Source organism: Limanda limanda, chromosome 1 (assembly GCF_963576545.1).
Source record: "Limanda limanda chromosome 1, fLimLim1.1, whole genome shotgun sequence".
Lineage (NCBI taxonomy): Eukaryota > Metazoa > Chordata > Actinopteri > Pleuronectiformes > Pleuronectidae > Limanda > Limanda limanda.
The window spans coordinates 31,943,713-31,967,647 of record NC_083636.1 but is presented as its reverse complement, the minus strand read 5'-3'; the positions used below and the strand labels follow the sequence as shown (position 1 = coordinate 31,967,647).

The 23,935-nt window shown below is 41.5% G+C and overlaps 1 protein-coding gene across 1 annotated transcript; it reads left to right on the top strand.

The window, feature by feature from the left end:
• The first annotated feature begins 5,661 nt into the window (after positions 1-5,661).
• tmem38b (transmembrane protein 38B) lies at positions 5,662-16,637 on the top strand. Its single transcript, XM_061071628.1, has 6 exons — positions 5,662-6,035; positions 12,416-12,572; positions 13,057-13,241; positions 13,368-13,455; positions 14,730-14,847; positions 15,726-16,637. Exons 1-6 carry the CDS (start codon positions 5,912-5,914, stop codon positions 16,029-16,031), a joined length of 978 nt encoding a protein of 325 aa, XP_060927611.1. The 5' UTR covers positions 5,662-5,911; the 3' UTR covers positions 16,032-16,637.
• Positions 16,638-23,935: the final 7,298 nt, after the last annotated feature.

The window sequence follows — 23,935 nt, the reverse complement described above, 5'->3', positions numbered from 1 at the left end:
ACAGATAACCATAAGACCATGGATTTGTTGCTGGATACTAGCATGACTAAAATACAAAAAATGATTTCCTCTGGGAGTAGATGGGGTTAGTAAAAGCTTCATTTGATGTAATGTGCATATATTTGGATGCAGAAACAAACTGATGAACAGTAATTCCCCCCCAGGCAAGTTGGTCTGACAGCTAATCATCATAGCACCATTGCTTATGCATGTGTTTTGTTGGTGAATAATTTTATATTGATGTTAATAACAAAACCTTTCTGTTTCATCCTCTGTTACTGTCTCTGCAGTTAAAAAGCTACGTGGGGCTGTTCACATGGAGCGGATACAGCACTCTGCACTCTACAGCAGGTTTTCCTCACTCACATATACATAATGCACAGTCAGGCCTTCTGTTCATGCAGTCAGCCTGCAGTAGCTGTTCCTTCTCTTTGTTAGCACAGCCTGAGATAAGCCTGTGTAGAGGCAGTGACGATTTGATTGGCTCGAAAGCCATTCTACTTTATCATATTATAATAATCTAGAGTTATCGTCGCAATTAGTAGCGATTCTGAATGATAGATTCTGAACATACAGTAGAATCTCAATGAGTAATGCAGAGATTAATTGTAAATTAGAAAAATAACTCTCAGCGAAGACACATTTGTAAGAGACACTGTGGAGTCACTGTTACTCCAGCTTTCATTCTGTTTGTTAATGTGGTCTAGGTTTACCCTGTACCTGTTTTTATAGCAATAAATAAGTCATCACAACCAGACACTTTAAAATAAATAGCATCTGGACCTACGACATTGTGATAAGAAATACCTAAAATTCCCGAAACTAAATATTTATTTGACAATTTAGCTTGGTCCATGTCCCATTTGAGAACACGGAGGAAGGATTAGGACATACTTACAGTCTATGTTTGACACAAAATCGACGATCCTTCCTGTCGGACTGATACTTATTGCTGTAGTTTTATTGAGCTGGATGCAGCAGGGAAAGAGGGAGGGTATGGATCACTTGATCCTAAACCCCTTTTGACCTTTACAGTCATTTTGAAGGGAGAACTTCTGTTCTTATACAAACACAGTGTTGAGGATAAAAACATGAGACTGAGTGAAACCATCGTCATCGTGGTTGCTGTGGAAGTCCCGTCACAGAGCTCATGGGAAAAAGATGGACGGCGCTCTGTTGTTGCTGTTGAGTCTGTGTTTGTTGTTGTTACCCTTGTTTTTCTTCCTGGAAGTCGATCCCGACGTGAACCGCTTGTGTGTTTGTGTAAATAAAGTTTGGTGGAAACAAACACAAGCAGGTAAAGGTCCAACACATAACCGCTCCACTCATGTCCTTCAAACCGCTGTAACCATACACCAGGTGCTTCATGTCACAGTTGCTTGACGTATTTAGCGAACCACAGTTATGTTTCCGGACGTGCCAAAGAATTTCTGTGGTTAGTTTCTGTTTTAGTCAGTGTTGCTGGGGCTTAATGTGTGAAGTTGTCATGTCACGCTGCCTGGGTCACCATGTTTTTTGTATCTGTTCACTTTTATGTTCAGGGTCCCTCTCTCCAGCTTTGAGGATCATTGCAGCATCTTTAAGATCATTTTGTTCGGTTTTCTGGACATAAATAATTTTTGTTTCACTCTCACCTGTTGGAAAAGTGTCGGAGCAAGCAGTTGTTACCAATTTAAAATGTCCTAAAAACTGGCACAAAATGGCAGTCATGCATCATTAGCCACTAGCTGATGATCATAGTGGAGCATGAAGCAGCTAAAGATTCAGATATTTCCCTCAGGAGATGGTGGAGACCAAATTCTGAGATAAAATACATTGAATACCGAACTTGCATTCATCAGGCAGGCAAAAACTGACTCACAACTCTTATATTTCTTATTGTTGGCTGAAGACAACTGTTTGCTCAGACATTTGCTTTAATAACTCTATAGGGGGGCAGTATGTTAATGTTCAGTGTACAGATCATTGCACTTCCCCCAAAATCAACAAACAAAAGTTTAATATAGGATAATAAACAAGCTGGATTATATCTACATTATCAATAAACATTGAGGGAGTGAGGTGAAGAATGCAAATATCTTTGACTTGTTCAAATGTTTTTTATTTTAGTAAGAGTCATATCTTGCAGCCATGAATCCAGGAAATATTGTTTGATTAGTCTTCATCTGTGTTTTCCTATTCACAGTCACTCACCTGGGCTGAAGTCTGCAGGAGGCTGAGAAACACATAATGAGGTCAGAGTTCAATTGTCTTTGCACACTGGAAGAAAACATGAGGAAAGACAGATGGACAGAACGTACCAACAAGTAAACACCATACCAAACAAAACAAATGAATAAATAATGAGGTATTTATTTAAAAAACGATGTGAGAGAACCAGTCAGATTTAAATAAGTAATAAGCTAAACTTGCATCAGACTGAGTTTACACTCTCACACAAGACAAATATTAGTGTTTCATTTTTATCTGCCGGCACCTCTTCACTCCCTTTGTTTTGTTCCTCTGAAAAGTTTTCCCTGAACTTGTAGATAGTTAATAGAAACACCAGCACAACATTCATCCCCTGTCTGACTTCTTAAGCATCGAGAATTTGAAATTGTGTGTGTGTGTGTGTGTGTGTGTGTGTGTGTGTGGGAGGGGGGGGTGACAGGCTAAGCGGCCAGAGACTTAATTGAATAAAGATTCCAGTTGTTCTGAAAGGTGGGCCCCAGTAATCTGAAGAATGGGAGGCTGTCCCCCTGTGCTGTCTGTGCTGTGGACACGATTTAATCCTGTACCACTGGGAGAATACTGATGAGAAGTGCTCGGATGACAGAGGAGGGGGGTTGCGTGTGTGTGTGTGTGTGTGTGTGAGTGTGTGTGCGTGTGTGTGTGTGTTGAAAGCCTTGAACCTGAAAGACCTACAGTCCTATAATATATTTAAGTGAGCTAGCTGAGTCATATCTTGAACACAGGGCCTGGACATAATGCACAGCCTCCGCCGACGACCCACAGGACAACAACTCAGAGGTTTCCAACAAGCTGATGCACATCTGAATGCTCTTACAGTAACACAAACACAGGACCGGTCACAGTTTAACCATGAATGTTTTAAACACGTGTCTTACATCATCAGTGTCCTCGAGCTGCGTATCAGATCCACCACCTCACCTCCGATGGGAGGTTTCATCACAGCTGCGACTGACAGCTGTCACAAGGCCTGTGTTCCCTTTGAGGAACAATGTAACACAAAGGTGATCTTCAGCATCTTTCTTTGTTCTGATAACGAGTCTTTACTGTTTTTGACATATCTCCTGAATATGGTCGAACCATTCACCTGTTGATTTGATATTTTTAATGAGATGTCATTAAACATGAATGTGATATAACTGTAGATGGATGCTTTTGTTTCTGTTGGATCATATGGTAAAAGAACAGGTAATATAAGAAATGTGATGTTAAGTCAACTGCTGCCATCTAGTGGTCATTCACATTACACCATCTCGAATGCTTGGATTTTCCACTGCTCTCAATCGTCCCAATCGCGACCTGGTGGCTGCCTGCGGTATAGATTATATATCCCTCCCTCTACATGTTAATAGATGGGACTTGAGCCGAACTAAAAAGCCAATTTAAGTATTACATACGTACACATAAAGTACATTTTTCTCCAAGTTGGTTTCTGTCAGTTTAGGTAGTTCTTATCACACTGTTTGTTCAAATGCTAATTCATTTGAAAGTTTTGTCTTAATTAGTTATATGATGCTATAATAACTGGATGAAAGCTGCTTATAGAGTACTATAAAAATAATAATATGAGCTGTGCAAAATAATCTCAATATTTATCAGTTATATACATGCAGTAATATAGTGGGTTTACCTGTTTGTGTATTTTTTAATTGGTAACTTTAAACATTAAGGGAACTTTTGGCATGTGCCCTTTAATGTTTAACATTAAAGGAACATTACATTACACTACATTTCATTTAGCTGACGCTTTTATCAAAAGCGACTTACAATAAGTGCATTGAACCCTGAGGGTACAAACCCAGAACAACAAGAATAAAGAAAGTACAATTTCTTCAAAAATAAAGCAAAACTACAAAGTGCTATAAGTAAGTGCCATATAAGTGCTACTTAATTGTTAGTTTCCAATTTTATTCAAGGTATAGTTGGAAGAGGTATGTTTTTAGTTTGCTGCGGAAGATGTGTAATCTTTCTGATGTCCGAATGTGGATGGGGCATGTTCCCTTAATGTTTAACTCAGTCTTATGGAGGCGGAATAATTATTACTAGGCCAGATTGAAACTCAATAGAAGTTGCCCTCATTTTATTTGAAAGGTAACATTATTTTAAGAGGGAATCAAACAAATACAGAGCCACCACCAGGGGTCATGCCGGGCCTGCCAGAGAGCAGAGTATTAGGTTAGTGGTGCATTACTACAGCAGCAGTGTAATCCAATGCCTTCCATATCATGGCATCAAAGTCAAGAAGGATACACACCGTGACAATTGAGACGTGTTGAGTCAAAGCTTAGATACTGCTGTCATATTAAATATTAAAGACAGCTATTCATTTGAGTTGTATACCATTAGGTTACAACTTAAATGAATAGCTTCTAGTTCGCACCATGTATTAAAATGTATCAGTTAATATTTTTGGATGATTGCTACTACAAACAACTAATTTGTATGTTGGGAATTTGTAGCACAAATCCAGTTTCAGAAAGACTGTGGTATGAGGTCAAATTATGGACAATACAACCACCCAATCTTCTGTACAGCCACAGTACACACAGTCTTTATTTTACTTTAAGTGTTGATACTCTGAGTATTGTCGAAGGGTTTTTACTTTTACAGAAGTGAAGGACACAACCACATCCTAAACCACTGAGACAGACGCATCTAAAACACCACAGCGTGTTTTTACATCTAGTCAGTTTTTAAGATCAAGATTTGGCGTTGAGAGGAATAAAAAATGTTTGCAAAGATGATATAACAACAGAGCATCTGGTGTTTCATGCTCCAATACAAAGTTGTTCTGGACACAATTCAGTGATATAGAGAACCAAATCGGTCCCTGTTTTAACAAGGTATATAAGTTATTACATTATTGGCTGACAAGAAATTATATCCAGTTGTCAATGTTTTGCTCATTTTGACTAAATCCTTTCTTCATAAGGCTCAACTCAATATAGAAGAAACTCCAATTTTCATATGCTTCTATCATGAAATACAAGTTTGAACCTTTGAACTAAAGTCCTTTAAATTAATGATTTAATACAAATGTGCCCAAGAGCTCTATGTTAAACAATCATAGTCTGTTAACTCCTTTCATTTTTGAATTTCTTCTTCTTATTTTAACTTTGTGAACATGTCATATATCATATCTTTCTTTGCTTTTGTAGTAAGTGTGCATAAAGTGGATATATATATGCATCCATTTTACGATATCTGTGTATGTATGTGTAGTGTTCATTCTATATATATTACAAGTAGTTTCCTTTTAGTTTTTTTTTCAATAATAAATAACTTAAATAACTATTTTGGTCTTTTCCAAGTCCCGTAGCATCCCCTCCCAGAGCCACACTCTGCCACCTGATTGGCTCGCCTCGCTCTCCCTCCTCCAATCGCGGGCCGGCTCTAGCTGCGCCCGCCCCCTCGCTGGTATGGAGGAACACGGAGCAGGAATTCCTCGTATGACAGCGTCGTTGACTGGGAGACACCGGTGATGATCCTGAGGCCGGACCCTCACAGACCCGCTGCCCGGAGACCCGCCGCCATCCCCCGGACTCCCAGCCCAGTGACAGCCGACCCCCGCTGGAGGAAGCCCCGGTGCTGATGCTCTGACTCTGCGCCTCCTTGTACCCCTAACCTGTGAGAACCCAGCGGATCTGTGACCCCTCGGCCCTGACCCCTCGGCACTGACGTCATGGATGTGCTGTGGATGCTGCGGGTGGACGAGCTGTCCCACGCCCTGGAGAACCTGCCCATGTTTCCGTACTTTGACGTGGCGCACTACGTCGTGTCCGTCATGGCTCTGAGGGAGCAGCCAGGTGAGAGCCCGGCCAGCGACTTCACACACAGGGACACTTTATCTATAACTTTACTTCACTTTGTTTTATTTTGTTAACTTTACTTTAGCAGAAGTTTTGCATTAATTCAACTTCTAAATTCCCTAGATGTTCTCAAGTTCAAGCACCTGAACGCAACACAGCTACAAAGTTGCGTTAAGAGAAAAGCAGGAAACACAAACTCTACTCTGCTGGATCATAATAAAACCTCTGTGCTCTATTTCCGTCTATTCCATAACAGTGACCTCCTTGTTTTTATACCACACACATAACGGTCTCTCTTCATTTTAGTATTTGTTATTATTCACATAGTTTATTTCCTGGTGTTTTTTTCAGTCAAAGTATGTGTTGTAGTGACTGGAAGCTGAGCAGAAAGGGTTTGTCCCTTCGATTAATCGATCTTGATAATTATAATAACCCTAATCCTAATAAGCAGCAGTAGCAGCAGCATCTATTTCTTATATTTCATGCAAGAACAGTGAAAGAAAAACAGTCCACAAAATGAATCAATAATGACAATAACTGTTAGTTTATTTGGTCTACTTTCTATTTAGTTATAGGATTACCTTGTGAAATACAAGAATAGGAAGTGGCACGTAATGGAAGGGCCTAATAGTTAGCCTAAGTAAATCAGTTAATCAGTGGATTGTGTGGCATAGAGTCCAGGCTGACGTAGCCGTAGCAACCTGTGTGAACCTTGACCTGTGGTGTTGAACTTCAATGTTTACCTTTGTATTTGTACTGATTTAACTGATGGCACTTGTACCGATTCAAAGAAGCAAACACAAACAAATTAAATTACTCAAGTTTATTTTTTTTCACATGAAAACGTTTTTTCCCGCGGTGGCAGAATTAAAATATAAAAGTAATGGTAGTTTTATAATGATAATTTGCAGTTTAAAAAGTGCTGCATTCAAAATCTCATGTTAAAGTATCAGCAAAATCTACTTTATTGTTATTTTTTACTACAATTACATAAATACAGCCAACATTGTTGTTTGTGTAGTTGGTTTAACTGCAGCTAGTTCTGAATGCTTTATAAACTTTGAGTTATTTCTATAGAACCATGATAAAAGAATAAGCATTCTTGCTAATATTCTGATATTGACTTCGGACATTTATCCAATTTCTATACTGTGTGATGTGCATTTCTGAAGAGGTGAAAACTGAGGCCTTTGTGTTATTAATAATCCATGATCTAAATTACTAAAATATAAATGCACTGATCTGAATTGTTTTCTCTAGGTTTATATCCAGTCCACAAATCAACAGGCGCCTATAACATTAAGCTTTTAGTTTCTGCCTCTACATTAATGATCTCGATCGTTATCTGATCTCATTATTAAGTCAGTTACAGGCTCTCTGTCATTGCCCAAAGTGTTGCTCATGTTTGCTCTCTTTGTTCCACTCTCAAACACCAAACACACACAATGTCCGGAAATACTGGAAAACCTACAACACGCACTGCAACACTCACAACTTTTGGTATCAGCCCAGAGCAAGCGCAGGCGCAGAGCCAACTCACTGTCTGTAATGACACTGATATGGTGGTCGTAGAGACAGGTGGACTTTAACTGTGCCGGGGGTTGACCTTCTCCCCCCCACACACACACACATACAAGATCACATGCAAAGTCTATTGTAGTTGCACTGCTGTAAAGCTGCAGTCTATTTTGGAACTTGCCTTGGAAAGCATCTGAGCTGCTGTGACCTTTTAACCCTTTGTCCCCTGCCCCCATCTGTCTGTATGCAGCTGAAGTAGAGAGTAAATATATAGATCAACAACATGTTTTTGTGTATGTTTGTGTGAGAGTGTGTGTATAGTGACACAAAGAGCACACACTCGGCGGAGATATATGGGGAATGATTCACATGCACTGTATCTTGTGTAGAGCACAACGTGTGTATCTGTGTGTTTCTGCTCACTGTGTTTCCTTATTTAAACGAGTGGTGTGTTTTAAGACACATGACTATAACTTGGAAAAAAAGTTTGCAGGAGAAGTTTAAACCTCAAGGTCGTTGTAGAAGAAGTTCCCTCATGAAGCCATCTCCAGTTCTTCTTTTCCCCCAAGAAGGAATGGAATGTCACAAACCATCCAACCCTCCTTTGCATTTCTCTTTCCTGTGTTAGTCTCTCCTTCCTGCTCCTTATGCTACAACCACTCAGGCTGTCCAGTCCCGGAGCTGCTCAACCTTCTCTACAGTTTACAGTGGAGTTATTTCAAGCTCCTTTCCAAACCTTTCTGTGAGTGGATTGTACAGGAAGCAGGAGGAAGAGGAGCAGTGGTTGTATGTTATGTGTCAGTCCATGCTCCAGGGGCCAAAAATATCCAGGGATAAGACTTTTTTTAAATTTCTCATCCATCTCTGTCTGTAGTGACACAGAGAGATGCTAGATCTCAGTTGTGAAAGGTTAAAGGTCACGGTCACGTTATGAGACTGTACTTACAGGATTGTAATTGTAGTTGTTAATTATAGCTGAGGTGTAATGTGTAATGTTGTCCTAGTTTAGACTTAAATTACTATTTGTGCCGAAACTCCTGCGCCTCAACAACTGAACTGTTTCTCAGATTTATCTCCATAACTCCTTCGGCAAATACACTCAGATACAGCAAACACACTAATCTAACATCACAGATTCCAAAACAGATTCCAATAATTGCTGTTGTCGGTTTTACGAGAGCTTTCCAAGGAGAGAACAATCATCAGTTTGTTTTAATTCCTGCGGCATGACCTCGAGATAGAGAAAGAAAGAAAGGAATTAGAAATACAACCAGCACAATATGAGAAGTTACATCTGCGCATACACTTGACTGGTTTTGCTCAGATTTGAATTGTAAATTATTTCCTTCAAATGCAAAATCAGCACAGGATCCACTTGTGGTGTGTGTTTGTGGCCCAGCAGGTCTGAGCAGTGGATTATATTTCAACAACTAAATAAAAGAAACCCAATTCTCAAGAATGTGTTGCCTGCCTAAATTCAAAAATTATAGTTTTATATTCTCCACCTCAACAGTAAAACATTTCTTCAAACTGTAATTACATCAGACTTCATGTGCACACAGAGGAAACTCTGCCAGGTTGTGTCACCAGATTTCAACATGAAAAACAAAAAATCTGCTCAGATCTGTGAGCCTTTTGCATCACTGTGCTCATAATGGCTGCGGAAAATTGATTGGCACTCAGTAGAATGCATATGTCCACCAAGGCCTAACAATCCAAAAGAGATGTATAAACTGCTGATCCCTGACTGGATCTGCTTTCTCTCACCTAAACGCTGTGTGGTTTGTCACTATTCAGCAAATTTCACACTCTCAGAGATATAAGTCCCTTAAAGGTCCAGTGTGAAAGATTCAGGTGAAAGGTGTCTATTGGCAGAAAGTGAATATATGTTTTCACTAGTGTGTGATCATCCAGTTGTATTTTTGTTTTCTTTACCCTAGAATGGGCCTTTTATATTTAAATACTTTATTTTCTCATTGGGAGTGGGTCCTCTCTACGCAGGCCGACCCTTTCTTTTTTTACAGTTCTCCAGACTTTGTGACAACTGAAGGCTGTACCACATGTTCTCTGTCATGTTTGGAAGGAGAGGGGGAGGTTAGGGGTGTTCGGCTGCAACATGACACTTCACCACGAAGTCTCTGAATTCCACACTGTGACCTTTTAAATATGCCTGATATTTTGACTCAAGATTTGGTGAAATTTGGCGAAAATGTCCTATAACGCCCCATCTTACAATGATAAAGAAAGAAAATTCCTGGATTCCCCTTTTGTCTGGATCCACACCAAATTATAACGGGTTCTTTCTTGGCCCGTGCCCTATCTCTACACCAAGTTTCGTGGTAATCCATTAAGCGGACAACATCTGAAATTGTCGCACTAATGAAGGATTGGAGACATTAAGGCCAATGAAGGGTAATGTGTTGAAGTGTTAACAGCTCCCTCTGAGTATTTTATGTAACAACCTGAGATATTATATAAACACATGGGAAGGTTGTTCTTTCCCCTCGAGTCTTAATTAACGGTCTCTTTCTCTTTTTGTCTTTGTGGGTTGACACATCTCATCCATTCTTCTCTTCCTTGCATTTGACATGTCCCTGCAGGAAGAGTTGTTCAAACTCGCAAACACTATCCAGCCGTTAGTGCAAGCAGCAGTTAATCGTGTTAATGGTTTCACCTTTATCTACACTCCGGTTTGGAAACACTGCCTGTGTATGTCATGGATGAGTATAAACAAATGAATACACTCATATAAGAGGCAAGTGAACATTTTATATTACGTTATACTTGTACTTTACTGCATTTCATAGAGGAAATTTAAAGTTTTACTCATCTTCTAAATTATTATAATGTATTCTACATGATAATAGAAAAGCACAACAAACTGGACACAGTTTTGTGCCACTGAGCTCTTCCCTGCCTCATTAATCATGTCATGACCCCTCAGATTTATCTGCTGACCCTTCAAGGGGGTCTGAGCCATGAATTGTAAACCACTAGATATTAGTTCCTGTATCTAAAGTAGATCATGAGCTCCACCTCGGCTGGGCACAACCATAAAATGCTGCATCAATATTAAAAATCAGTCTCAAGGAAACGTTGCTGTTAATAAATGTCTTTTAATTACTTTGACCAGTGTATTTAAATGGAGGGATTGGAGGTTAGATGAATTCGCTTCCCTGTTACTTGCAGATTCTTCTAAAACATGAAAGAAAACTTGAGCCTTGCAGACTGAGTCCAGGGGGAGTCTACAGTGGAGGTAGAGAGAGCTAGAAATCCTCTCTCTCCAGGAGTCTATAATCTGCCTGTAATCCTCAGATTACCCGTGTGGTCCTGTATTCGGCCACGGTGACTCAGGGCAGGTGGCGCGTGGTAAACTGAGCTCTACCTGTGTGAACGAGAAGCAAAGTCTACCTGTTCACATGTGGTTCTGTGTCACATCATCATACGTAAGGGCTCAACCATCTCTGATCAAAAGGAAAATGTTACCATTGACACGAGAAACACATAAAACCAACTTTTAATATGATATGGGCTCACTGAAGTTTGACTTTTGACTTTGAATGGTCATTTCACCCTTAACACAGATCACAGAAATGGTTCTCATATCTTCAACTGTTTGCTATCCCCAATAAAGAAAATAACAGCATTGTGTGATTATATATTAATGGAAAAAGGTTTATATTGTCACAGACCTCGAGAAGGTTTAGACTTCGGGGTTTTTGAGTCATTGTTAAGATCTTATTACTGATAATTTAGTTTTACAGCAGTTAATCATCTGTTTGTGGTCATGCACATGCAAAACTCCAATGTAATACTATGTTAACGACGCCCTGAGGACTGGATAGTTTTCTCAAAGAACACATGTGGAATCATACTTTTTACTACTTTTAAACTGTTAACAGTTATTATTTTAAAACTATTTACAATTTGTTGCAAAAGTACAGTTTGAATGTTGAAGTGGTATGACCCTGGACAATTTCAAAATAAAAGCTATGTTAAAAAAAAACAACACACAAAATCAGAGAGCACTGTAACTCATGAGGGCTCATATCATTCAGTCAACATGTAAATGGGTTCAGTGTGTGTTCATTTCAAACAGGGTGTGAACACAGAGGGAGCGTTGAGCCGCAGATTATTATCTGCAGTGTTCTAACTAAGTCTGTACGTTTGCTCTGCACTTTGAACTGTGGTCCAACTCTCAAATAATACAGCTTCGCTCCACAAGCCTTTGTTTCTCCTTTTTCCTCCTGTATCAGTTTACTGTGAACTGGTTAATATTTATACAGTGCCAGGGACTGTGGGGGAGGCGAGTATCACACAGGGCAATAACCACTGTGTCTACTCCACTGTCTGCTGCTGCCCTGCTGTTCTGATTGCACTCTGCACCAACACTGCACTTACAGTCTGGACTTTGTGTTACTCATGTGCACAAAACCAGTTTCTTTAGTCTTCAGTGTAGTGGAGGGATTTGTATTATAACTAGAATGGCATTCATTAGAGAGCAACAGTCCCCTTAGATCCAATAAAGCTGCACTAAATTGAACACACTTATAGATATCAACCCCCTAAATATGTCTCCAAAATCTAAAGATATTATTTCTTTGAAAATTTAAAAATCTTGCAATGTTAAAGGAAGGGAAAAATATCCTGTATCCACCTGTGATTTGGATCTGCAGCAAAATGTAATGGATTCTTCCCAGACCCATAACACATCCTTTCAGCAGGTATCGTGGTAATCCTGCAAACTAACATTCCTACACCTTGTAGGACCATCTCACTACTACTATCTTATGTATGGTTGTGTGTTTATTCTACATAAAGGGCACTCAAGCTAAAAACTATATCAATTTTTTGTGCAGGAGCTCTGGAGGTGTCCAGATCCAGCCCCCTGGCCTGCTGGTTCAGCTCCATGCTCTTCTGTTTCGGCGGAGCTGTCCTGTCTGGGATCATGCTGGCCGAGCCCCCCATAGCGCCGCTCACCAACAGCACGGGCATTCTGCTCGCCTCGCTGATCTGGTAAATATCAGAAAAGTGAAACAAAAAACATGATAGTCTGTAGACGGAGAAAAGATCGGGACTGGAAGCGAGGTCAGGAATAGCAAAAGGCCCTTGAGCAGCTTTTGAGAGAAACACAGGGACACGGAAACATTTCTTTCTCTGCACTTCACTTGAACAAAACACGAAATAAGGAAGTTTTGTCCTTGAAGAAGTGTGGAACGACTTGATTGTGTGTGGAGGGAGCGTGACATGTGGGAGAAAGTGAATGAAACAGTGAGGTGATTGTGGAGGTCCCCTCTTTAGATGGGAGGCCTTTAGTGTCCTCTGCTGTTGGCATATATAATTACACTCTCTTCACAAAAATACACACACACTGCCCTCAGGTGGAGAAGTGAGGTTGCTGACACAGACCAGCACATAGTACTTGTAAGAAATGTTCACTGAGAATATGCAGTATTTGAAATGTTAATGTGTGTATGTGTGTGTTTGTGTGTGTATACAGGTACCTTGTGTTTTACTGTCCCATGGACCTGGTGTACAGCTGCACTGCGCGGCTGCCTCTCAGGCTGGTGCTGTCGGGGATGAAGGAAGTGACCCGGACGTGGAAGGTGCTGGGCGGCGTCACCCAGGCCCACGGCAAATACAAGGACAGCCTTCTCGTCATGATTGCCATCGGCTGGGCCAAAGGTCAGTGTGTGAATCCGCCAGGCTCAAGGATTTGCTTCTTACGTTGAAGTATTTACCGTAATGGAATGAACTACATGTGAATCTGTGTGTGTGTGTGTGTGTGTGTGTGTTTTCTGTCCCCGCCAGGCGCTGGAGGTGGTCTGATCAGTAACTTTGAGCAGCTCGTTCGAGGCGTTTGGAAACCAGAGACTAATGAGCTCCTCAAAATGTCTTAGTAAGTCTTCTAAAGGATTCTGCTCATATTACATCAGTGCATTACATTCATGTGTTGTCTTCGTGCTCATGAAACTAAATTTTTATTACACCGTGAGGGCAATGTAATGGATCCAGTCTGATGTACAATTAAAGGGAATAGTTTTGTATTTTAGGAAATGCGCTTATTTGCTTTTACTAGACCAGAGTCAGATAAGATGTTAGATTAGATGATTAGTTTGAGTGTTTACAGTGGGGGGGGCGACATGTATTTCCAGTCATTGTTGGGTGGCAGTTACGGCTCCTGGGCATCACATGACATAGTCCAGCTCAACATCTATATAGTGATTCCAGGAATCTCTGTCTGAATGTGGAACGTATATCTGGAGAACCGTTCATATTACCTGCTTCTCACTTGGCACGTGTTTTGTCAAAGGCCCAAGGAAGTGCAGCATCCGTCAGATACAGTCAATATTAATAAACTTAGAATAAATTGGCGGTGGATCAGCTTCAGGGTTCTGCAGAGTCCAGTAGTCGGTCTTCACTCATCGCTGCAGGTCAATCTGACAGTTTCAGAACGAAAACTGCCACAGGCCAAGCAAACAGCCTGTTCAAACCAACAGGTTTATAACAGGGACAGCACCAGTGTTTCTAATGAGCCAAAGACAAAGAGAGATACAGTATATTGTTAGGTTAATACTCATTTTTCAAATATTTGTAAAAAAAAAAATATTATTGCCATGTGCATTCACAGAAATGGAACAAAATAGTTACTAACTAAATTAAATTAATCGACCAAATGCATACATACTGATAGAATGTATAGTAAATAAATGCAATATGATATAAATGAATATAACTCAGGATGCATTACATCGTAAGGTTTAATTTCCTCTTCTTGTTTCCTTGTGCTCTACCTTTTCTCACTCATCTCTCAAAACTGAATGGGTTTTACATGAGTGATTTTTGCTAGGACTTATGTTTCATTAATACGTTTTTTTTTGCCATTACTTTTAATTGATGTTGTATTTTTTTAATCAGCTCTCTTGAATCACAATGTACTCATTTGCTTCTTGCCTTGGGTATTTTGTGAAGCTCTTTGTAACGGCTGTTTGGAAAGGTGCGATATAAACACGGGTATTATTATTATGGTTATAAAATATGTTTTTAACTTATTCATTCAAAACTCTGGAAATTCTGTGTGCAAAATGAGTAATTGTGAAACCATACTACATTATAGCAGCCTGCCCTCATATACAGGCATAAAAACAGATATTTTCTCATTGCATGTTGCAGCCCCACTAAGATCACCCTGATCGGGGCGGTGCTGTTCACTCTGCAGCAGACCGGCTACCTGCCTCTGCAGAAGCACCACCTGATGCTCCTCTACACCGTCTTCACCGTCGTCAACAAGGTCAGTCGGCTGCGTCCGTGTCGCTCACGCATGACACCACTCACACATTCTCCGCTTGTTGATGAGATCTCTGGGACAGAACTCTGGCATCAGAAATGTTTTCCCTGCAATAGCTCGCCGCTCCACATCTGCGATGGTCTGTCTTCTAAATGACCTTTCTCCCTCTGCTCTTTATTATTTATTTTTTTTGAAGTTTTAGCTGCGGTGACTCACATTAGCTCAGTATTACCCGTAGGGCTGGTGCTTTTGCATCATTTTCATCAGCTTGCATCATCCCCTCTTCTCATCTCTGGGAAACTTGTGCTCTTGACTGAGACACAGATAAATCTACCGTGTCTTCTTTCAACTCTCGTTCTGTTTCGCTCCCTCTGACTCTGATCTGTCAAATTAACGCAGGGTCGTTTCATCAGATTCAGGAGTGTCCAACCTGTGATTTGTTATTTTGCGCTTCTGATGATCCTAACGACAAATAAATACTCACGTTATTCACTTACTTAGTGCTTGTATATAAACAAAGCATTGCATAATTGATCTGATGACATGAAAAAAGGAGAAGGGCCCTCTTTATCGTTATATTGCATATACACTGTCCATTAATTAATTACAATACGCAAGATGGTGGCGTTTGTATCAAGAAATTTTGGTTTTTATCTCTGGTTAGAAGGAGGGATGAAGTAAAGCAGTCAACCAGAAAAACCAAACAGTGAACTTAAAGTCACTAAATCTCTTTGGTTTCAGGTGAAGTGATTTATTGTTGAGATAAAAATACAGATGATCTCAGACACATACTTTTCTTATACTCTTCTTAACAGACTTCTCTCTCCCTCCTCACTTCTTATGTTCCTCTCATCACACCTTTATTTCCTCCTCTATTTCAGACAAGGATGATGCTGACCGGGTCCAACATTTCGCCATTTGCTGGCATCGAATCAGTCGTTTACAAGACCCTCTTCTCCGGCCCCTCCCCTTACGCCGCGCTGACTGGCGAGGTGCATAAAGCAAGTATCGATACCGGCGTGACAAACATGAAGTCGTCCTCCCCCGCCAAAACCAAAGAGTCCAATGGGAAACGAGCAGCAGGGAAACGCACCCCAGCTCCAGCCATCAATGGACAAAGTGAATCACTGAAAGCCAAAGAGAAATCAGAGAATGCGGAGACGAAAAATAGCAAAAAGACGAAATAGTCGGCCTCTGCCTCGTAGCACCTTCTCACCACTATGCTGGGTGGTGGAGTCACTTTTGATTCAGGACTTTCTCTTCTATTTCTCTTTCTATCAAAAAAAAATAGTTTTCATCCATTATTTCAATTTCATTTCTTTTACTTTTAATTTAAAGCCAACTGATGAAGAACTGACTCCAACAGACCCTGTACCTTATTCTGGGATAATCACCCCTATAATTACTGTGATATTTCTGCTGTTGGATGTGAGCATCACACTGTCCTCGGGCTGATTGCACACTCGCACTACAAATGTGTAGCTTAATTTTTTTAATATATATTTATATGAAAGCTAATTTTATCTCTGGGATTTGGGAACAGTGCTGCGCGCCTTCTGATCTAGGAATGTCCCCATCCGTCTGTGTGTATTCTGCTTAATGTAAATGCTATATTTCCTACACTGAGACTTTTTTAAAAGAGAGAATTTATTCTATGAAACTCAGAGATTTTATTCTATTTATAATAAATAAGTATAATTGCAGAAGACGTTTGAAATTGAACATTGTTTCTTTGGTGAATGCTTTGAATTACATCTATAAGCATGACAATAAACAGGTTTAAATGCAGTAAATGGAGTTTTCTTGTGTTAATTAGCCTCCAGCATTATTATACACACTTGTACAGTTCAGTGAACACAGAGCTCTGTCTGGAATAAAAGATAATTAGTCACATTTAAAAAAAAGAAAGCTGCCTATTAATACACACTCAAACATTGTGTTGCTCTTTTAGCACATTTGTCCACGGTATCATGTGGCAAAGAATAATTGAATATCAGCTGCTTCTGATCTGATAGAAAGCACGGCGTCCACAAGTAACCTCCTTTATAAGGCTGAAAGATTGCATCAGTGTAACATCAGCACCTGATTGATACCTCGCCCTCTTTAAAGAGCTGCTGGAGCGAGATCCGCCAAATCCCCCCAATTCTCGTCTATGCGAACCTCAGACGGAGCAGAACCCCCCCTGTGAATACAAATTAAGAACGAGTGGATGGAAGAGAAAAAAGAGAAGATGCTCAAAGATGCTCAAAAGTGATACATGTTGAGATGATGGCGCTGGTTATAATACGCCTGAAGTCAATATGTTTGAGATGCACGCATTTCAATTACAGTCAGGCATCGTGTTAGCGCTGCACTGATGTTTCTGACTCGTCGAACTGTGTGACCTGGAAAACTGAAAGGCGCATTAACGAGCTGCTGTTTTCCCCCCCACTGCCTCCCATGACAAGACGGCAGGTGACATGATGACAACTCAGGGGCCTGAAAGTTCCCTGACACTTCTCTTAATGAGGTCCGGACCTGCATGACCCCCACCACAATTACTCAGTGAGCTGAGCAGCCCCCCCCACTCCCCACTGTCGAGCCCAGGCTCCCTTTTGCCTCGGCCCCTCACTCCCCTGCGCTTCACCTGCCCTACAGCTCATCTCCTCAGCCCCTCTCTTCATCCTCCAAGACTTCTGCCTCTTTTCCAGCTGTCAGGTACAGAAATTTCATCCATCGACGTGCACACAGACTTACTTTGTTACATACACACACACACACACACATCGGACCTAGATTATACACAAAATGCATGCTACACTGCCTTGTGTTCCTATACACATGACTTTGAGCCCACGGTGATTTCTAAGTAAAGGTCTTAACCACTGTACAAATCCTATACACATGACTTAGAATCGACTGGGATGACGAGAAGTCAGGGACACACCAAGATGATGCTGTACCACCCATAAACAAACTCACACACACAGACACAGGACCTGAGAAATGATGTCGGACCTCATTAGGACCAGGCTTTGGTCCATGAGGTCCACTGGTCCTGACAAGGTCAGTGTCTATGCTGAAAAGGTCAAAAAGAGGTATGAAAAACATTCACACACACACACAAAGACACACACACACAAAACATAAGCACAAAGTAGAAAAAAAGGAAAGGCAGCTTGGCTTAATATCGTAAAGCCGTCACCTGTCTGACACTGACAGCTTGAGTCTGTGACCTGTTTTGTTGTTATTTTTTCTATTCGATTCACAGTTGATAATAATTCTAACAAATGCACATATTTATTCAGAAATTCAATCCTCGTTTTCTTCTGTTTGGGTGGATTTAAATCCTCATCCAAAAAGTTTCCGTCGGTTTAGGACTGAGAAAGTTGGAAAGGATTATGCGACAGACTAACTCACAGTTGGAATCGGTCATTTGATGAACCTCAGACACATTTATTAATTTAGACGATGCTATAAAAACAGGTTTTTATGACTCATCTTAAATTATTTGTCTTTTTCACCATGTGGTTTCATTAAATGGGTTAACCTTCACCACACACACACACACACACATACACAGATTTTCAAACTCAATCAGTGAAGCTATAAAACTGTTGGTAGCATCTTAAACTTCCACTGCTGCCTGGAGAGTAGCATCATGACCACTTGGTGGCGTTAGGAGGCGTCATCTGTGATGGCTTGATGCCTGGGAACTGACAGGCTGGCCAGCAGCTGCAGGCAAGAAGGGATGTGGACAGGAGGGGACCCTCTTTGCAGAGCCAATGGTCGCTGCCTGCATGTGCGTGAGTGTGTCTTGGCTGGCTTAGCTGTGCTTGTGAGGACTGACAAGAGCCAGTGTACCACACTTGTTAGGACATTATAGGGTTAGGGTCCTTCTGGATGGATAAAAGAGCCTATTTGGCTGAAAATGTGCACCCTGAGAACCCTGAAACTTCAAAATCCCTTTGTAAAGGTCAACTGAGAATATTAAAATATCAAGAATGCAAGATCTGTGTACTTACGTTTGGGATTTTAGATAAAGTCGAGCAAGACCTGCCAACTTGTGTGTGTGTGTGTGTGTGTATTTGAGCATGTGCTATGACTGTGTGTCAGTCAGCGCTGACACTGTGTCAGTGCATGTGCATGTGACACAGAGTGGCAACAAAGGGGTCCATCAAAAAAGGCACAAAGAGCTGCAACACACACACACACACACAACCTTATAACTACCTTAACCTCACCATTATTCAGATTTTACCACCAACCTTAACAAGGAGCTGTTGATGTTTGGCCTCAATGTTGTAAAAGGTCCTAAAGATGTAGCAAAAATGTGAATACAGTCACACACACACACACACACAAACACAAACACACAGACACACACACAAACGCACAGACACACGCACACACACAAATGCCAAATCCTTCCAATCCACCTCCAAAGACGGAACGCGTCGTCTGCACATGCTGATCTGCCTCTGCTTTTTCTATGACTCTTGTTGAGGTCACCATTACTTACTTTATTGATTACACCATTATGTATTTTGGGTATTATTGTTGTTGCTGTCGCTTGGTTCCAGTCAGTCTCAGTCATGTCATTAACACGTTGCTCAACCAGAACTCCCATCGCTCCAAGGAAGCGACTTGGACAGTGTCTGAACCAAAGCTAAGATCCACTGGCTTGTGGCAGCAGTGATGTCACATGCTGGACGTTGTTTGGCCTCTCACACACACACACATACACACATTGACATAATCTCTAGTGGGACATTGACCACCAATCCTCCTCTGAGCTAATGTCTACCATGGATGAAATCGCCTTATCAATAAAAATAATTAAAAAGACAGAATGTAATACTAATTCCTTTCAAGTCACTCCACTGGTCCAATAAAAAGTTTTCTTAGGTGTTTCAAAACAAAAATATGTTCATCATATTTCAACCAATGATTGCTGATGATACTGCGATTGTTTTGAGAGGATCTAAGTGGATGTTTTTTAATGCTAACTTTTTTCAAACGGCTCCATGGGATGATGCAATCAAACTCATTATCCCTTGTGAGATGTGGAGTGAGATGAAAGTAAAGAGCGAGCTGCTAGGGACCACACAGGAAAAAGACTCAGTAAGAGGGAAGTCATGAGAAGGAAGGAGACAGGGAGAAAAACATAAGAGGAGAATACGAAGTGAGGAGTCATCAGGGCACCGTGACAACGTTGTGGTGTTGTGTGCATGACAAGACCCTCTTTCCCTCTCTCACGCACACTTACTCACACATCCACACACACATGCAAGTGCAGCAGTCCCTTAAGAGAGACCTCACTGAAGGCCAAATAGCCGATGTCTACCACCATTCAAGATCTGACTTGTAAAGAACAGCTGCGAGGAGAATGAGAAAAAAAATGGAGCTAAAGTAGTCTTAGTAGCGAGCTGTGTGTGTGTGTGTGTGTGTGTGTGTGTGTGTGTGTGTGTGTGTGTGTGTGTGTGTGTGTGTGTGTGTGTGTGTGTGTGTGTGTGTGTGTATGAGAGAGAGAGAGGGGATGAAAAACAGAAATAGTGAAGCGTGAAAAATTTCTTCAACACAAGTTTGTTTCTCATGTTGTTTTTTTTATTCAGAAACGTTCTCAGTGTCACCTAACACCAATAAGGTTCTTGGTTTGAATCCCAGCTTGGCCAATGGCTTCCTGTGTGGAGTTTGTTTCTCCACCGTGTCTGTGTATGTTTTCTCCCGTTACTCTGGCTTTTTCCCACAATCCTCTTCTTCTTCAAACTTTTGTTTACTCCTTCATATATCAATAAGAAGCATAAACTAGCTTTGGCAGCATTATAGTTGGGTTTGATTTGCTATCGCTGAATCTCTGTATTTTTACGAGGATCCAGAATTCAAAGCAATGCTCGGATTTAATGCAGTTACATTGAGGGGAGGAGGTCATGTAGCTAGTGCCTTTTTAAAACAGCATCAGCCATTCATTTCAATTTTTACTAAATAACACTAAGAAAACAAGAGAAAAGCTGTTTGCAACATTTTGCCCATTCATCCAGCACAGCCTCAGAAATGACCATTGAGTTAAATCAACACCGCACTGACTCAGTCAACACAAGCTGAACATGATAAGCTTAAGAAAGATATGATTTATTCGCAGGGCTGTTGCAGTGGATTGCATTAGACTGTGCACCTGAAATAACTGCACCTCTGACTAGGCCTTTCTACTTTTGAAATGAAAATGACCAAGAAAAAAAATTACTCCCATGAAAAATGCCTCAATGAATCCTATGACACAATCTTTATCTCGTATATGCAATGTTTCACATTCATAATTTTGCATTCTTTGTCCTGGGTGTGAAATTAATCAATATTTAAGCTTACAAGCTATATCAGCTTAAAAGGTCCATCCTTTGTCTTCCCCTTATCTGAGCTCAGGTTGCAGATGTAGCCGGTCAAAGGTATTCCAGACTTCCATCTAACCCCAGCACCAGTTTACAGCTCTGCCTTGGGGGTCCTGAGGTTTTCCCAGATGGGATATGTTGTCTCTCTAGTGACTTCTTGGTCTACCCCTTGGTCCCCTACCAGTTGGCCGTGCACAGTAAACCTCCAACAGAAGGCACCCAGGAGACATCCTGAATAGATGATCGAATCACTTTGATTGTCCCCTTTCGATGTGAAGGAGCAGTGGTTCTGCTCTGAGTTCCCTCTGAATGTCCCAGGTCATCTCCCTTTATCTAGCCACCCAACGGAGAAAACTCACTGCTTGTACTTTTCTTACTTGTGACCATACGTGAGGATATGTCTATATGTTCATATCTTGTTTCCTTGACCCCCAAGTATCTCAAAAACATCAATTATTGCAGGTTAAACTGCACTAACCCGCATGGTACTGGTAATGGCTACTGGCAATTCTCTTTCACTGAAAATAACACCTTGTACTTGTGAACCTTGTGAACCTGTGCATAATAAAACCTTGAATAAATGCAAGGTCTCTGAATAGACGCTATGGCAACCATCAATGTTTGGTGCTCACAGTGTCCGTGTCTCATTGAGACTGTGAGACTCAACGAGAGTTGTGTTTGTAATATCGATTGCATAAAAGTGATAATGTTATTTTGAATATTTATCCTGAATTTGCTGCTTCCTAGAAAATCATATTGATTCACAATTTATTTTGCGTTTTGTTGAGATAATATGGAGACGTTTTCTGTAGTTTCCAGTTTAATGTGAGGTTGAAGTCCTCTGATGTTGGCATTTCATTTTTAACTCAAGTTGGATGTTCTATGCTTCTCGGCCAGGTTCCTCTTCCACCTCTCAAACGAGGTAAGCTCAGGGTGTACAGTGTCCTTTGTTCCCTGTGTCTCTGTGCACAGAAGCATGGTCAGTGGTTGGTACATGGTGTGCTCCTGTCTCTCCCCCTCCTCTTCCTTTCCTCCTCCTCTTCTTTTCTTCTTTCATCGAGGAAGCAGATGGTGTTCAGTGTTGGTCGTTTTCCTTTTCATAAAGGCCCTACTAGATATTCTTAGCCCAGGGTCTGTATGGGGTAAATGTGACCTTGCTGAGGGAATGGAACTGGAGTTGACGCACCACAAAGACTGCACCCTACAGCGGGCTATTTACTGCAGAATGAGTGTCTATCAGTGGATCTGCTCATGTAGGAAAAAGGGGGTGACGTTGTGTGGTCCAGTTGCTGGGATCTGCTCATATTTCCCATTGTTCCTATCTCCATTTTCCTCTGGTTGCTTCTTTCACTCCATCCGCCTGCTTTATTTTCTTCTGCTAATCTGCTGTATCTCTTCCTCCCTCTCCTCTCCCCTCCTCTTCTTCCCTTGTTCCCTCTTGTGTCTCACTCTCTCTCTCTCACATCCTGGGGGACCCTCATTTCACTATCGCCGTCCCTCCCCTCCTCTGCGCTTGGCCCCTCCTGTATGCAAAGCAGGTGTCAGCCAGGACAAGGAGGACAGCGACTACCTCACAAAGGAGGCGACAGGGTCTTGGGGGCAAAACACACACACACATAAACACACACACACACACACAGTCTGTCTCTGTGTCCTCTGCTCCGTGCTCTCTCAATCTACATGCACATGCACTTCACATGAATGTGCTCCCTCTCTTTCGCATACACACAACCTCAGTCACACACACAGCTTCCGTGGGCAGGGCTGGGGCATGGGATGGGGACAGGGGAGAGCTGGAGCTGTCTGTCTGTCCGTCATTAGTATTCCAGCAGGAGGCTCCTGGCCCGGCCAGACATCTGAGCGGAGCAGCCGCAGCAGATAAAGAAGAAGCCATTAATCCACGGAAGATTACCAGCACTGATACTTTATCCCACAGTAATACAGCAATGCAACCAGACTCATTCCATTTACAATGCCGTCAGAGGAAGAAAGAGGGAAGGAGGAGGTAGAGCGGGCTCGTCGAGCTCACCTTGTGGATGCAAAGGTGGCAAGACACACAGAGAGCCAGCTTCTTAACTCTCGTGATTTGAATTTCTGCTTTGATGGAGCAGGGGTTGGGTAAATCTGCAGTGTGTGCGTGTGTGTGTGTGTGTGTGTGCGTGTGTGGTCTTGCATTTGATTCGAAGATGTTTTGAATTCACAACGGGTCACCCCCTCAATCGGCGTGCCGCAGATGGCCCCTGTTTTAGAAATATAAGTTGTTCCAAAGAACAGCTGGCTGTCTTTCTGACCCCACGCTGTGCCTGTTTCAATCTAATATCCCTCATAAGTGTGTATGTGTGGGTCCGTGTCCCTGATTAACTTCCAGAGAAAATAAGAAAGCACCAACAGTCAACCAAGCCTCACTGCAAGAACCTTACACCAACACGGGTGTCGTTCTTTTAAGGTGAGAGATAATACCCAGAGCTGAAACCATCAGTCATGTGGTAAGACTATCAGCACAGTTTGGAGAACATAATACAGCCGAGGCAAGCAGTCTGAAGATACAGAGAAACAAAGAAGAGGAAAACAATAGCACAGCAGATACAGGAGATTAGATCTAGGAGATTTCTATGTGCTAACTGATAAAGCCCAGTCATGGTTGGGATTTCTGGATGATGAAACAAAACCAGGAGGAGGAAGAGAAGGAACTGTTGAGTCAACAAGAGGCGATGACAGATGAGCCG

Excerpts from the sequence above, each read along its gene's own strand:
- tmem38b (XM_061071628.1), top strand. The coding sequence starts at position 5,912 with ATGGATGTGCTGTGGATGCTGCGGGTGGACGAGCTGTCCCACGCCCTG. Across the intron at positions 6,036-12,415 it reads GGCTCTGAGGGAGCAGCCAG|GAGCTCTGGAGGTGTCCAGA; the intron begins GTGAGAGCCCGG and ends TTTTTTGTGCAG. Across the intron at positions 13,456-14,729 it reads GAGCTCCTCAAAATGTCTTA|CCCCACTAAGATCACCCTGA; the intron begins GTAAGTCTTCTA and ends TGCATGTTGCAG.